We start from the raw sequence: 16,473 nt of genomic DNA, 5'->3' as shown, positions 1-16,473 counted from the left end.
TACATGTGCAAAATAACTATTATATTTGTTGCCATCAGTTAGAAAATCCCGTTACTAAAAAAATATAAATAAAATAGCGTAAGTGGCCGTTACTAACGAGAAAAAAATAAAATGGCATCGTTATCAAGTTATCACTGAAAAAAGGTATCTTATCTTGTAACGGTAAGAATTTTACAAGTTCTTACACGTTCTTTCCTGATCTTATTAGCGGCCTATGCAAATTGCCGAATGTAAAAGTCCCCACTTAGCAAAGCGTTGGAACACATTGACGACACTATTAACGCGCGTTCTATTGTTTCTTTTCCAGACAAACTGCCCGGTTTCTCAAGGACGGCTGGTTACACCCAGCACAATTCCTCGGCCTCCAACACGATGAGCAGTACAGGCAGTCAGCGATACAATAAGCTAAATAGTATCTTTCTAAGTGGCAATAATCCAAACGCTCCGACGGAGACTAGTCGACTGGGTGATCACCGTGGTGAAAGCTAAATTTTCCGGACGTAGTAAGTACAGAGGAAGAAAAAGGAAGAAGTGAAAGAAGAAGAAGAAGAAGAAGGAAGGGACTTGTGCCTGAACGAACGGCCTTCGATCACAACGAACGATCACAATCACGCTCGGGCTCAATCTCGGGGATGAGGAGGCCGTTTCGCAATCAGCAATGTCGCGGTCGCGAGTACGGCTCGACTGTTTACTCTTATACACGTAGTCGAGCGGAGCCCGTAAAAGTTGTACCGTGGACACGTACAAGCATCGCGATCTGATTCGTTGATTAAATGTACGCAGTGCGCTCATTGATAACAATCGAACTCGCGAGGCGGATCGATCATAATAATTGCCCCGTCGTAATGCGAAACAAGAACGTTTGAAGAAACGAATCTCGCGTCTCGAATAGCCGCTTTAACGTAATATTAAGTAAGGATGTTGATAAGTCTCGCGAGACACACGCGGGATATTCGATGACTGAAAGAGACAGAAAGAAAGAAAAAGAGAGAGAAATAGAGCGAGCGCTTACGCTTAGCCGATCACGGTTGAGATAAGAGCTTAAGCTCCGAGGAGTGTACAGCCTAATTTTTGTGTTCGTATGATGCGCAATAACGGTCTCTTGCCGCGGGGAAGGACCACAACTTCGACACATGAGAAGAGGAGAGAGAGAGAAAGAGAGAGAGAGAGACTTCGACGCGAGGACACGTTGCCTCGCGGTCGATGTCTGCGCGCGCAATAGCGATAACGATAGCGCTTTAACGGCTACGGCCGATGGACCCCCCCGCCCCTCTCCGTTATACATAAATATATATGTATATAAATACACGCGAGACGCACTCGATCGAGTCTTTTGACACACTCGGTAACTCGGATAAGGGCTTTCAAGAAAAAAGGATCGCGAGGAAGCGACGGCAGCAGCAGCGCGCGTGTAGTATTAATTTTTTCTTCGAGCGAACTTCTGCCAAATAGACTGATTATCGTTATATCATCGGACGCTTGCTTAGTCTCTTTTGCGTTGTGCATTCTTTACTTTCTAATTTACGTCGGCGAGAAGCGAGTGAGACGCGATCCTAACTATCGAGCAATATTGCAGAGGACGTAGGAAGGGGAGAGCAAAGGAAGGAGGAAGCCGGTGAAGTTCCTCGCGAGAAATCGCGAGCACGATTTGGCTCTATCGCCCCTTAAATATATCCCTCGCGAGTGGCGAGGAGTCGAAATTCCCAAGCGGCTACGCCGAGGAGGGTATGTGTGTGCACGTATCGTAACGTAATCGTTTCGATTTATATCGTTCGTACGCTCTCTCGACTGCCATATTATATACTGCCATTCCCGCTGATATCATGCGCGCATTGAGTAAGGGTACTCTAAGGCTAGGTCTAATTAAGTTATTTCTCGCGTACGCTCTTTTGAAAACGATCGCCTAGTTTCAGCTCGAGGTGCAGACAGGCACCTGATGACGACGACGATGATCGACGGTGGCGGCGACGGCGGCGTCGAAGGTCCTCGCGCGCAGCCGCTGTGGGATTTAAATATTTAAGGACACGAGTGTCGCACGTGGATGTTTCAAAGACTTTTTGACACGGCGATAGCACAAATGGAAAGAGAGAGAGATGGAGAATACACACAGGTTCCCGTGAATAACGGACTAGGTGCGCTCTCGGGCGCGAACAAAGGACTCGTGTCGCGCAAGCCGCCTGTATGGATTAGGCAAATAGAACTCGTCGCAATTCGCCGACGCGAGAGATAATCCTTTCGTTACGACGGCTTACGATATAGGTTTCTGGCCGAAAAGTCCCCCGACACACATCGCTGTTCGGTTGTAAGGCCAAAAAGTAACCTCGCGACCAGCAAAATACAGCGAGCAGCTTAGAGCCGTGCTGGCGCTAAACGAGCTCGTTCGATTCCGTACACATTGTAGTGTCTCCCATTTACGTTAGAAGGCCGACAGTTTGAATAAAAAATAGCTTCAATTGATTTTAATAGAATGATTTTACATTTTACGCCAAATGCAAACAGACCTTTTGCTCTGGCGGACGATTACTTCGTTGTTTCTAATGATTAGGGATTAGGTGATTATTGTTGCCCTTCTGGTAATCAATGGATGCCCGAGCAGATGGTAACCGTCGTGGCGAAAGGACTGATACATCGCGCACGATGAGAGACAATTCGCGCTCGACGGCGCGACCGACCTTCACCGTTGTAAAGTGTGGCATTTATTTTCGACTGCCTGTACATTCTGGCCACGACAAATGGAGCATATATTATTTTGGATATAACGTTCCTAAATCCTAAGGCGGCCGAGGGCTAATTTCTACAAACGGTGACGTATAATTCTTCCAAGACGAACGCGCACGTAGTAATACGTTAAACGAAACGAAGCAACAATAAACGCGAAATATACATATGTGTATATATATATACATATATACATGTACACATATATATGTATATATATGTATATAATTATTATTATCATATCACTTATGCGATCCCTGTATAAATTGTACAAAGTTACTCTAATGAGATTAGTCATTAGTTATTAATTTATACGCTGTATCAATCGAACTCGTATTACGTAAGCGAGAGGGAAAGAGAGAGAGAGAGAGAGAAAGATAAAGTAACAAGATATCTCACGTGTACTCCATTAATTGCACAAACTGATACGCGAGTGAAAGAATGTTTTGTCGTCGAAGGAAAAATGTGCGCTTCGAAGCTGTCAACGATACTGCCGGATATAAAAAGAACGTTGTTCTCGAACGCGCGTACCTGATTCTCCGATTTTATCGGACATTTCCGTCGCCATCGTCGCGGTCTAAATTCGTTCTTGTGCAACAGGAATTATACAATATCGAGACGCATCGTGAAAGAATTTATATAATATGGCATATGCACTACGCAATAAATTATACAAATTTTTATCTTAGTGTCGGATGTTTTTTGTCGTCGGTGTTCAATCACTATTGTTCAAGCTAGCATTTTCAGTGAGGATAAAAGGAGGGAGGACCTGTTATTTCACACAAGACGAATACACAGCCTGGACAGCCAGATCTGTCTCCGCAGATTTTGCAAAGTGTCGCGTGCAGTTTTGTTGGCAGCGCGCCAGCGGAAACGTAACAAGAACGGAGTGCAGCTGCGAGCAGGATCCGGCCGTTTCGTGAGCGTTTAAACAGAATATACGGCGAACTCTGCTTGCGCGCGCACCAATCCGCTGTAGGAATCCGCGAATTTAACACAGCCGATGCCGTGATATTCCGAGCGAATCTGCTGCCAAACTGTCAGCGACACCGTTGACACTTTGTTCACTCGCCGTATAGAAAAGACAGCTTATTGAAGTAAACTTTAGAATAGTAGAAGAGCGACAACGCGCACCGCAGCGATTCGTATTTGCGAAGCGATACTTAAACCCTCGCAATATTTTCCTCACTTTACGTTCGTTGTTTGACTTTGCGAGTCGCCGAGCTTTAACCGTCAAAGAGCCGCGGACAACAAAGTATCTTTGTACTCGAGATCCACCAACGTATCGAAAGTATGCGTCGAAGAATGAAAAAAAAAAATTGCGTACCACATAAGAAGCCGCGAATTCTTATCATCGTCCCTCGTCTTTCTCTCCTTTGAAACGCACATTTTTAATAGGAGAGAGACGGCGTGTGTCTATGGTCGCGTCTGTTCGCTATTAGGGATGTTGCGATACCATGAGAGTATCAATATTCATATTGAAACGAGAGATTCAGATCAAGATTATCGATATCATTAGTATTATCAATATCAGAACAAAAATATCGATATCGGAACGCAAAAAAACTTAAAATTAAAGAAAATATAAAAATCAGGGAAGTGTTGGTTTTGCAAGCTACTCTTTTAAATGTTACGTTTACGAATAATAATCTTATTATAAAGTTCCTCGCTGTCTTAATGACTGTCTTGATTCGATGACGTCAGAAACGAGAAATCGTACGCCAAAAATTGTTACGGCACACATGGAAATAAAACAATATACGCATAAAATGACACTCTTGATCGACTTCGCACATTTGTATCGTATCTCTTTATTTTTACTTCAGCTTACAATGCTAGGAAGTTCTTAGTTTTACTTTAACCTTATTTTTTTACATTTTTTCCTACACCACTTCTTTCTTTTTCTTTTCGCCTCTTATTCTAGTTATTTCCTATCCTACTCCTCTTCGCACACTTGTAAAGATGTCCGCTTTTTACTACAGCAATCAATAAATAACTGCAGAAAAATTTACTTAACAAAAATCATAAGATGGATTTAAAACATAAGTTGCCTGTTACACTAATTTTCTATTTATTGAGTGTTGAAATAAAAGAAAAGCGTCAGAATATTTTTACAAGTGTACTGAATCGATCACGAATGTCGTTTTGCGCATATATTGTTTCCATGTATACTATAATAATTTCTGGCATGTGATTTCTCGAAAAAAAAAAGATATTGAAACGAAGCAATACTGATATAGGTGCGAATATTGAAAGAAAATATCGATACAAAAATATCTCTGCTATTGAAAGAAAAATATCGATACCAATATTATATTAGTAGTATCACAACATCCCTCGCGATATTTGCGACATCGCGTTTACGGCTGATACGGACCAGCGTTCCTCTCGCGATCCGATCTCCAATAGACGGGTCTAGATGTACTCTCTAAATTTTTTTCGAATGAAATTGCACTCGAACAGTGGAGTGACAACCAAGTCACTCGAATTCGAGTGATTTTTCACTCGTGCAGAGTAAATTCTTCATTTCGGATTCATCGAGTGAATATTTTTATTTGAAATTGAAGAGTGAATTTTACTTCACCGTCATGCTGGAACAAATTCACTCTGATCAATCGAAACATCCACTCCGTGTGGTTTCGGAATCTCTCCTGAGTTCGAATTAAATATTCACTCTTATGATTCCGAGTGGCGCAATATCTTTACTATTGCTTCGAGTGAATCCTCACTTATTTTCAGTGAGACTTCATTGCGAGGAATTTAGAGAGTAGCCTGACCACTTCTTCAGGAATACAAAAGAAGATCGATAAATCGATTATTGGGAAAATTTAGACGCGTAGATTTGTAAAATGCTCGCCGCTCTCCGAGCTCTCCGCTCGCGCATCGCGGATATTCTGTATTTGATAACTAAACTTTGATGACTAAACTAAAATGTTTAATTCGTGTTCAACATACGACTCGGGGAACGCTGTTTAATCGACCAAGTTTTCTTTTTCCTTTTTACATATACACGCAACCGAGAAATATCTTTATGGGATCCTGGTAGCGCATTACAGGGAAAATCTCTTCTCCCCCGTAACGCGGTGACCGCACGAGCAACGAGGATGATTGCGCAACTTACTGATCGGTTACGAGCCTCGATTAAGTAAGAACGAGCGTAACGGATTAGCGTAATTGTAACGGCGCGACGGACGCAACTTGTAACTTGTTCAACGCGTCAACAAATCGCTCAAATTTGTTATATATACATGTACATGTGTACGATTAGTTCTACCAGTCGCGTGTGCCAGACTGCAAATTGCCTGAATACAGAAGTGGGATACGACGGATGATAAGACAGACACTATCTCGCGCATTCGAACGCTCAACACGATAAAGCCACACTGCTACATGTAAAATACCGTAAAAGGAGCTCACACATACACACACAAACTCTCACAAACACACATACAGAAATTGCGATCTCTAGAAGATGATTTCTCCGAGAGAAAGAAACACAAACGGAGAAAACAAAGAAAGAAGTAATTAACTAACAGAGATATTGAATTAAATTTGTTAACTGAGAGAGTTGAACTTAAGGTCTATCTAGGTAATATACGACGTAGTGATGTAAGTATCGGTATGCGAGTCTATTCGCGCGCCTGCTCATGGCTGCGTGCGGATAAATCCACATATTCAATAAAAAGTCCATCCAAGCAGGCGAAGAAACAAATAAAACGAATAGGTGGAGAGAGAGAGAGAGAGAGAGAGAGAAAGTGTGTGTGTGTTTGTGCGTACGTATGTATGTGTGTGTATGTGTGGATATCTTCTCGATAGGCTTAAGCTAAAAGAATGAGAGCGGGTCGTCGAGTATCGCTACTGCGGCGGCACCACTGCCAGAAAAGAAGCATCTCATTAAACGTAATTAGATAGAACACGTATCCTAAGTATCCATCACGTACGAGTATGCGGCTGATGCGAGTTCGCGCGACCCTGTTGAAATCGTTCAGAGGGAGAGGGAGATAGAGACAGAGGCTGCGTTCCGAAATTCACTATCAGTACTGGAGAAGCATGACGTTATCACAATACACGAAACAATCGTTCCGTTTTCACAAGTGTACTGTCGACACAATGTGAAGTAGAGAAAGCGGGACGAAGCTTTGAGTATTGCAGCAACTAACATGATATATGGTATCGTACATAACCAGATTTGCATTGAATTTGGATGTTATTAGTAACTAATGTAGCACTAATAGAGCAAAAGACGCAATTGTCATGGAAAGCTGCAATTGTCACTAATATTGTACGCGTAATATCGTGGAGTCAAGTATTTATTTTATGCTCTGATTATCTTCTGTCTCTACAAGTCTTGTAAGAACGTCACCATGTAACTACTGTGAATGCCTCAAGCGGATGGCACACAGAAAAACGTAAACAGTAAAAATGTTAGCAATAAGAAAATTGTTACAATAGATCGTTCTAGGATCGTAAGAAGAATAGATTGCAGCTGGTCAATTTGCTTACTGTTTACGTTCTTCTGTGTGTTCGCGGGCTCACCTCGCGAGTCGCAGTAACGAAAGTAGTGACGACAAAATCTGCGACGTCACACGAAAGTGCTTTGAAAGTTTGCTGTCGCGTATATCGGAACAGCGTTTGCAGTGCTGTCGGTACTGTTTTTTTCTTCTGCAAACTATGAACTGGTACTGCCGGTACTGCCAATGAATATCGGAACGCAGCCAGAGAACGCGTGTCTTTAACGCGTTTGACGCTTTAACCAATCCGCTCCATCGTCTCTCTCCTCTCCTCTCCTAAAGTCTCTTTTCACTCACCTGAAATCTGACATCGCACAACGGAGTCCGTGTATCCATGTTATTCCAACAAAACGCAAATCTGCTTTCCAACAGCGTCGTACCGTGTATGCGTGTACACGAGTAGCGGATCCGAAGAGGAAGTCTCAGATCGGGATGGTGGCGTCGGGTTAGATGAGTGAAAGAGCGGCGTTCTCATCCCCGAGAGACGGTCGTGTCCCCGTGATGTTGCGCGCGCGAGTCCACGTAAACGAACGGGGAGAGTCTCTTCTTCGCGCGCGTGCAACTCGCGATTACGATCGAAACGGAAAGATCCCCGTAACGATGAAGGGAGGAATCGTCGCGCGCGCGGCGGATTGAAGTTGCGCCGCGCGAATCCGCGAGTGCATGCGCGCGCAACTCTCGATCGAGGCGCGGGAACTCGAGTCGGCGGAAGCGCGCGCGATGCGGTCGCGCGTCGAAAGAGAGAGAAAGGGTTTATATTGCACATATACGATATATACGTATATATCTCGTCGGAGGCAAGAGAATCGTGACCCTTTCGGAAAGCACCATGTATCTTCATTCCTAAATGATCGTGATTCAACGCCAACGGACACATGCCAAACCATCGTATCAATGCGCGAAGGAACGAAGAAAAGATAACGTATTATTTTTATAATTTGTCATCTTTGTATTATTGTTACGATGGTTACGTGAGAGAGAGAGAGAAGGGGGATTTGTATAAAATGTAACGTTTAACTCGGTAAAGGAAAAAAAGAGGTTTTGCGAACGCGAGGCTCGCGTTAACGACGACTAACACACGATCGGCACACGCACACACACACACACACACACACACACACACACACACACAGAGACACGTACATAACGTACACTTTTCTACACGTATGTACACGAGCGAAAAAAAACACGCGTACATTTACGTACACTTAACAGGTTCGTCGAACGAACCAGACGAACTCGTGTAAACGCGCGTATAACGTTTCTCGATCGATCGACCGACCAATCGATCGATCGACCGACTGACTGGCGATCCTATCTATCAGTAGAACATCGGATCACGTAGCACAGGAGAAGAATGACTGCATTAACGTTAAGACGAAATTATGATAATCTATATTTGTAGCGGCGTCGAGCCAAACCTTTACTATTTCTGTGAGGGACGTTCTCCGGACTTCAAATTTGGTATTTTCAACACTGCCGAATACACAGCGATCAGGACCGGGACAGTCGCACCAACAGCGGACGAATGTCTATCTTCTTTTAGCCGGGAATTCAATTCGCCCGAGTCCGAGGATCGCGAAACATTCCACGAAAAATATCGTAGTTATAGACTGAACTTCAAATTCTCCTTTCAAAGATTTTTAATGAATCCTGACTACTTCGTGAACAACAATAATAGTAAAATCTTGTTTTTCTTTCGATAGGATTTTTTACTGGTTAAACAATTGAAAATGATAGAACATTGCTTGCGATATTTTCCTCGAAATAGAATCGATTCCCACTTCCTGTTCGTCGAGAAAATGTTTCTTTAAAGTTCCTGCATCCTCGCCGCGGCTATTTTGATTAAACACTGATATTAGAAGCAAGAAAACATAACGCCCAAAATTCTTATGGAACACGTCGAGATAAAAGATTATATCCACAAAGTGACATGTGATCGATTGAACATATTTATAAAATATTTCAAAAAATATCCTTTTACTGTAACACAATCAATATATAGCCGTAAAATTAACGTGACAAAATCATGAGGAAAAATAGACTGAAGAGAAATCTTGCATTATTCATATTTTTTAGGATAGTTTTTAGGATATCTTACAAATATGCTCAATCAATCCTAAGAATCAGGGCCCTTATTCTTGAAATAGTTGCGTATATGTAAGTTTTACTGCGCAGGTTTAATCATATCATAAAATAGCTGCACAATGAAAATTACATATATAAAATTACATATAAGTTTCAAGAATATAGGCCCAGGTTTATGAACATGTATTTCGGCGTATATCACAAGAATTTTGGGCATACGTTTTTTCGCTTCTGACATCATCAATCGAAAGTTTCGCGGCGAGGGACTCTAGCAGTCTTAAAATAATTTCTGGATTCTGCCATAATCTATCTAAAGTATAAACCGACAATCGATGTTGGTGTGGACACGATCGGTTCTTAATCCCGCGCAGATCTCGCGAATGCGCTTGCGAGAGGCGCACAAACACTTCTCCGGAGTGCGAAACACGAGATTGTAAAAAGTTTTAATTAGGCTGTTAGAAAGCTAGGGCTTCGTAAAAAAAATAATTCATATCATTAAGAACATAGCGATTTGAATTGAAGTCACTGCGAGAGAAAGAAAAAAAGAGATACAATAGCTGTTTTTTTTTCTATTTGTCTCTCTCTCTTTCTCCATCTCTCTCGCTTTTATTCACTTTCGATCGCATTTTACAGGCCGCGCACACGTGTGGAACACACGTTAACATTAACACACTTAACACACACACACACACACACACACACACACACATATACAACATCCACACACGTAGTGCAGGGCCCCGCGGACATATGTATTTAGCTCAATCTTTCAATTCTTTTGATATTTTGTAAATACAGCGAATAAATAAAAGCAGTGAGCATTTTTGTAGTTAATTTTATAATTTATTTATTTACGGAGAAACGCGGCGTGCGCGCCTCCTTTTTCTCTTCATCGTCGTCGCACGAGTGAAATCGATGAAATTTAAGAATATAAGATAGGGCATACATATTACAGAGAAACACACGTTACACATATACATACACATAGACATTACACGCACGATTGTAGATAATTTGTAACAGTTGCTATTGTCAAGTACCACGTATAAATTGACATATGCTGATATATATATATCATTGCATATTATACTGATAACAATTAATAAAAGGTAATGTTGGAAATTAAAACGTGTCTATATTTTATTTGCGTACAAAGGAACAGGCGGAGGATACTGACAATTTATTGATTTATCGAGTGAAACTTACTGAAACTTTTATTTAATAACACTTGATAAAAATGGTATAGTATGATTCATTGCTTTTATAAGAAAACATATTTTGCACATATTTTGATAATTTATCATTATTCTGTAAATAAGATATTCTACGTTAAATGTCATTTTATCCATTAAATTATTTTCCCTTTTGCTCTGTTCGTTATAGTCTTTTTCATAACAATTTTCACGTATAATCTGGTATAATAACGCAATTAACCGCAACCACCTTTCCCACAACAGCTACGTTTCGGAGGACGATATCCGCGGGTATTATCGCCCATTAGGGGATTGTAATCTGCAAGTGAAATGTGTTTAGATGTTATTTAAATTTATCTCGGAGAGACATGCAAGAAACTTCACCTGATTTGAGTGATTTTGAATTTGAGCTCGTACTAGGTGCTTGATTATCTGACGAACTGCCTAGCCTTTTACCTACTTCTTTACCCTCCAATAATTTTATAACTTTTTGCCTTTTCTTTTCTTTCTCCTGAACAAGAAATGGACTTCTCAAATCGATTGCACAACGAATTTCAAAGTAACAGTAATTATGTGGATTAGAAATGTCAATATTTGTTTACTTTAGACACATTAATAATAAAACATCCTATTATATTGATTAATTTATTATAATAAAATCATGAAATACCTCTTCTTCTTTAAGCTTTGCTAAGATGCAGTTTTGGTCGTATGTCTCTTGTAGTTTCTGTCGCGCTAATTCTACATTAGCTGATGTCCGTGATAATTGATCTGTTTCTAAGTACGTAAACAATGCAAGATAAGCAAATTATGTTAACATCCATTTTATAAATGGATTATTCTTTGTTTTGATTAAAAGAGCTAGTGAACAATATAAACCTAGGTTAAACCTACTCTTGGAATGAGCAGCATCACTCTGTTGATTTTGTACCGATTTCCAATTTCTATATTTCTCTTGGATATGTGGAAATACATAATAGGTGATAGCTAAGAGCCCTACAATGTACCATCCCACAGAGGCTATATGAGACCAAACTGAAATATCAAGAATATTTCAATTGCTCCATGAATAGCACACAATACACATAAAATATACATATTAATATTTCTCATATAAAAAAAAAAATATATATATATACATGTAAATATATATATATATATACATGTAAATATATAAAGTACTTATAATATACACATTAATAAATTTATATACAAGTGCGTAATTAAAATCCTTATTCATCACTCGCAAGTATACTTCATATAGTATCACAAACACAAAGACAATTTGTAGTTTACTTTCAGAACTTATTGCTCTCCTCTCTTTGGGGAATTAAAATAATAATAAAATAATAATAAAATAAATTATTAATAGATATATTGAAGAAATAACACATAATGCGAAGCAGAGATAGAAACTTTATTATCTATTTAACCTAATAATACATACTTATTTGAAAATAATTTGAACTGTCGACGGATTGTTCCATATTCTTTTAGATGACACAATTCTCTTAGATGCGTGTTATGACTGTTATCATACGCAGCTCTTGGACGCTCGAGCGATTGCCATACGCCAACGATCACTTGTGTAAATTTGTAAAAATTCTAACCTAACCTAAACTAACCTAACCGCACCTCACAACTTGGTTGTCATTACGGATGTGCATTAAATAATAAGAATATTGGAATGCCCTCTAATACTCAAGAAGTGATCCAAGAAAGAGAAATCCAAGAGGGATTGTTGTCCTTTTCTTATGTACAAGCCAATGAAGAAATTTAGCTGCGTTCCGATATTCACTCCGATATTCAGTACTGAAATCCATAGTTCGTGTCACGTATCTTATAGATTTTCAATACTGACAGTGAATATCGGAACGCAGCCTTGTTCACGTCCTATGTAAAGAGATTTGACAAATAACACATAATCAATATTTGCATAATTAAAAATTGCCACAAATTAACATCAACTTATGTTAGCGTTAAATTTATTATTACTTTACATTTGCGGAACTTGCTGACATGTATTCAGCGAAATATAAAGGAAAATCATCTTTAATCGATAATGAAGATGACTGTAACACACCTTTGAAAACTTCAATGGATTGACTGTTATTAATACCAACGTTTCTTTAACTTAAAATTGCAAGACTTAATAACTAATTACACGATTTTTTATTAAGAATATTTACAATATCTTCTTTTCTCGCAATGTTAACTGTAATTCAGTATCCATATTTGTCATTGAGACTTGTTCTCCCGTCACCGGTTTGGTCTTGTGGTGGCAACCAGGTGGAGTAATCATCTGAGTGAACGTCTTGATCATAATGCTTTTTTATGCCTTTGGATTTCTCTGATTTTCTATCCTTTTGCTTCTTGTTGTCTCCAACACTCGGTTTGCTTCTTTCCATATTTTGACTTAAAAGTGTGCTTGAAGTATTTATTGATTCAATGATGCTTTTAGTATTATTTTGTGTTTTCTCCTCAGGGTCTTTAAATGGTACAGATTTTTTGCATTTAGATTCACCTACATCTTCAATATCACGAACTTTGTTACCTTCTTCTTGTACATTATCTTCTTCTTCCTCCTCCTCCTCCTCCTCCTCCTCCTCCTCCTCCTCCTCTTCTTCCTCATTATCTAAAGTATTGTTACTACTTACAGCTGTTTCAGAATTGTTCTGGAAAATTATATTATATTATAGTTTTAAAACAAAAAGAAAGAAGAAATATTTTTCAAATGTTAAAGACGATAAATTACAGATTAATCACTTACACTTGCCTGGAAAAGTTTTCGTCTTCTTTCAAGTTGAGAACTTTTTTTCATGAAAAGTTTTGATCTTTGATACGTTTGGTATTTCTTATCTCCTGTTGGTGCTTGGCTAACAAGAGGTGGCAGATTGGCCGGCTTTGCAAGATTTATTAATTTAATCAGTTTCTCCTCTTCTTTACGCAAATTTTGCAATTCCACTTTCATCTTCGTTATGTCACTTTTACTCAAAGTAAATGAAGTTAAACTAGACATAAAGGCATCCAATGAATCCTCATTGGATTCCTTTTCTTTAGCACTATTTGCCTGCGCCTCCTTCAGACGATTAGTCAAATGTGAAATCTTATTCACAATCTCGTTATGTTTTTCAATCTGAAATAATATAAAAATAATACTTTTTTATTGAAAATTTATGTATACAATATTGTATAAAAATATCTAAACATAAGTGTGTAAAATTAAGTCAATTACCAATGTATTATATGTCTCGACTTTTTCTTCAAGTTTTCCAGCTTGTTTCATCCGTTGTTCACGTTTCCTTTCTACTGTTCCTGTCCTGTCCAAAAAGTTGTCTTCATCCGAGTCGTAATAATCTTCTTCCTCCCAATTTCTGGCTTTCCTTTTTCGACTCTCTGTAAACACAATTGATATTCTATTAGTAACTAAAACTGTAAAAACTTTATATAAGTAAATCTCCATTCATAAATGAAATTGAATTTCATAAAACTGATAAGCAATAGCCAGATCACATTATAAAAGGTAAAATTATAGTCATTCTCTATATAATCATAATAATTGTTTCATAATTATAGATTTACAGATTCATAGTTATAGTTACAATAGAATATATTACCATGATTAGCTTGTCTTAATAATCCATGTCTGTCCAAAATCCTGCAAGCTTCTAAAGCAGACTGAATAACAGCTTCTTTCTTCTTTCCTTTAACAAGAGCTTCAGCTTTCATAGAACGACCACCAAAACATTCTTTGGGTAAACTGAAATTTTTTTTTAATTTCTATAGAATGTATGTTACATACATATAAAAACAACAAAGCTGAATATATTCAAATAACCTCCAAAATTTGAAAATTTATTTTAAAAAACTGTACTTACTCGACCCAACACAAAAACTGCCCTATTCTTTTCTCCTCAACCTGATATTGCAGATCATATCCTTCTCTCTCAAACCAGCCCCTTAATGTTTTCTTAGGATCATCTAAATATAGTTCTTCTTCTGTCATAGTAGCATAAGGATTTTCTGTGAGATCTGTTTCTTCATCAGCATCTTCTCCCATTCCCCAATCAATACCACCGCTCTCTTCTGCTTCTCTGGACTTCTCTTTGGCTTTTTCTTCTTCCTGTAGTCTAATCTCTAGTTCTTGTTTTTCTCGTATTTTGTCTAACCGTTTTTCCTGTATAAAAGAAATAACATATTTAAAGATTTTATTTCTTTAATGAACATATAAGAACATCAGTTCAAAAAGGGAAATAAATAATAGAATATTATAGGAATAATACTATTAAACCAACCTTTAATTCAGTAACTGTCAGTTCAGATTCGTCTTCCTGATCTTCTGCTGGTGCTTGTAAGATATATTTTCTTTGACTACAACCAAATTTAATCATGTGACCTCCATGTAATCTGACATAAGTCCTAGGTTTTATACGATGACTATTCCAAAATGTTCCATGTGTACTTTCCAAATCATACAAATAAAAACCTTTGGAATTCTTGGTTGTAGTTTTTTGGTTGGTGTCTAATTGGATATCTTTTGAAGTTTCAGAGGTATCCTCAATTGCTCTATACTGGATAATTGCATGATATCTTGAGATAGTCGGATGAGCAAGGGACAGATGACAAGAGGGTAACCTTCCTACCACATAGAAACTCTCAGTTAAATTAATCGTTTCCAGAATTACTCCAGATTTAAGAACCTCCAATTTATATTCCTCCATTGGTTTCCCACCCCATGATGGTTCTGTATATGGAACAGGAATATCTTTTGTGTCAGATGTGACATTTTCTTCTGGAGTATTTTTGGAGATTGACTTATCAATTTTGAGTGCATCATCTTTCGGTTGAATAGTTTCAGTCGTTTCTTCGTTTGCAAGTAATGATGCAGTTAATGGCACAGATGACACTGAAGACACATCATTTGTCATTCGACGAATTTTGCCAATTTTACCCCGCTTTGGGCCGATAATAAGTGAAAATGGTTTTTTAAATCCTGCAATTGGTTTTTCGCATGTGTTATTTGACCCATTTTTGGAATCATCGAACGTATCTTTCGTTTTTGATTCCTCGATGTTTCGCTCGTCACATGATAGTGATTCGGAAATTACTTCGTTGCCACTAGTATTGAGGTTATCACCAATCACAGAGTTATTCTCGGAAGAAGTCATAGATTCGTTTTTCTGCTCGTCCACTTCCATTGTATAGTAATCTCAATAATTTCAAATTATACGCTAGAAATAACTTAAGTATCAAAACTTCTATCTTTCTAAGACAACGTCGCTTACTGTTAATTAGAATCTACGTAATATTTTCTATGTTCACACTTTGTTTCGTTTTGATATATATACATCCGACGTCTTGTTAATTTTGTTCTTTTAACTGCACTAGAGTAAAATACAAATTTCCATAAATATGATCAACAAAAAAGATTACGCGAAAAAAGATTACGCACTCGTTTGTGTGTATGTACTTCGACAGTAAACATGAGGTGCGTCGAAGCAGTATTGCCGCGGCTCTAAACATTTATTCACCAGATTTCTGCTTCAAAAATCACCAGATTACAACTTTTTCACTAGTTTTTTCAAAATGTATATAAATTCGAATAAAAAAACAATTTTAATGATTTTTAATGTTTTAATAAACATATTTAAACATAAATATAAACAAAATTAATATAATATATTTAAACATTCATGAGAATATGAAAACATATTCGTAAATAGAGAGAGAGAGAGAGAGAAAGAGAGGGGAAAACTTATTTTATAATTAGTTTTAGCGTATTGTAAATTATTACTAATTTCAAATTTGATTAAATGCACTAGTGCGCAGTGAGTGTACACTAAACTTGTTTATAATTCGTTCTTACACTTAATAGATTGACTGCGTTCAACGAAAGACGCAACTGTGCATAGTAAGATTCTTTAATATGATTTATACCAATATTTAGATCCAATGAGGAAGTA

The 16,473-nt window shown here is 38.2% G+C and overlaps 3 protein-coding genes across 7 annotated transcripts in view; 1 reads left to right on the top strand and 2 right to left on the bottom strand.

Annotated features, from left to right (window-relative positions):
- Positions 1 to 6,632, top strand: part of LOC116842522 (roundabout homolog 2-like) — a 124,633-nt gene extending 118,001 nt beyond the window's left edge. The window contains exon 11 of the mRNA XM_032811861.1: positions 308 to 6,632. Within this exon, the coding sequence (XP_032667752.1) occupies positions 308 to 489 (182 nt within the window). The 3' untranslated portion in view covers positions 490 to 6,632. The remainder of the gene's footprint in view (positions 1 to 307) is intronic.
- Positions 6,633 to 10,513: 3,881 nt separating this feature from the next.
- LOC116842527 lies at positions 10,514 to 12,316 on the bottom strand. 2 transcript variants are annotated; one of them, XM_032811873.1, is made up of 5 exons: positions 11,958 to 12,316; positions 11,390 to 11,545; positions 11,181 to 11,287; positions 10,895 to 11,021; positions 10,514 to 10,829 (listed from the first exon to the last, which is right to left on the bottom strand). In XM_032811873.1, exons 1-5 carry the CDS (start codon positions 11,995 to 11,997, stop codon positions 10,747 to 10,749), a joined length of 513 nt encoding a protein of 170 aa, XP_032667764.1. In that variant the 5' UTR covers positions 11,998 to 12,316; the 3' UTR covers positions 10,514 to 10,746. The 2 variants fall into 2 exon arrangements, with proteins under 2 accessions (XP_032667764.1, XP_032667766.1); XM_032811875.1 differs by having other exon boundaries at positions 11,405 to 11,545.
- Positions 12,317 to 12,594: 278 nt separating this feature from the next.
- On the bottom strand, positions 12,595 to 15,997 carry LOC116842523 (kanadaptin). 4 transcript variants are annotated; one of them, XM_032811864.1, is made up of 7 exons: positions 14,806 to 15,997; positions 14,389 to 14,687; positions 14,128 to 14,270; positions 13,746 to 13,906; positions 13,281 to 13,646; positions 13,141 to 13,185; positions 12,595 to 13,095 (listed from the first exon to the last, which is right to left on the bottom strand). In XM_032811864.1, the coding sequence occupies exons 1-7, from the start codon at positions 15,706 to 15,708 to the stop codon at positions 12,733 to 12,735; spliced, it is 2,280 nt and encodes a 759-aa protein (XP_032667755.1). In that variant the 5' UTR covers positions 15,709 to 15,997; the 3' UTR covers positions 12,595 to 12,732. The 4 variants fall into 4 exon arrangements, with proteins under 4 accessions (XP_032667755.1, XP_032667757.1, XP_032667753.1 ...); XM_032811866.1 differs by having other exon boundaries at positions 13,287 to 13,646; XM_032811862.1 differs by having other exon boundaries at positions 12,595 to 13,185.
- Between the last annotated feature and the right edge of the window lie 476 nt (positions 15,998 to 16,473).

Source organism: Odontomachus brunneus, unplaced genomic scaffold, assembly GCF_010583005.1.
Source record: "Odontomachus brunneus isolate Ranch 3 - 2012 unplaced genomic scaffold, Obru_v1 Obru_scaffold_025, whole genome shotgun sequence".
In the NCBI taxonomy this organism is placed as follows: domain Eukaryota; kingdom Metazoa; phylum Arthropoda; class Insecta; order Hymenoptera; family Formicidae; genus Odontomachus; species Odontomachus brunneus.
This window is presented reverse-complemented; position numbering and strand designations above follow the sequence as displayed.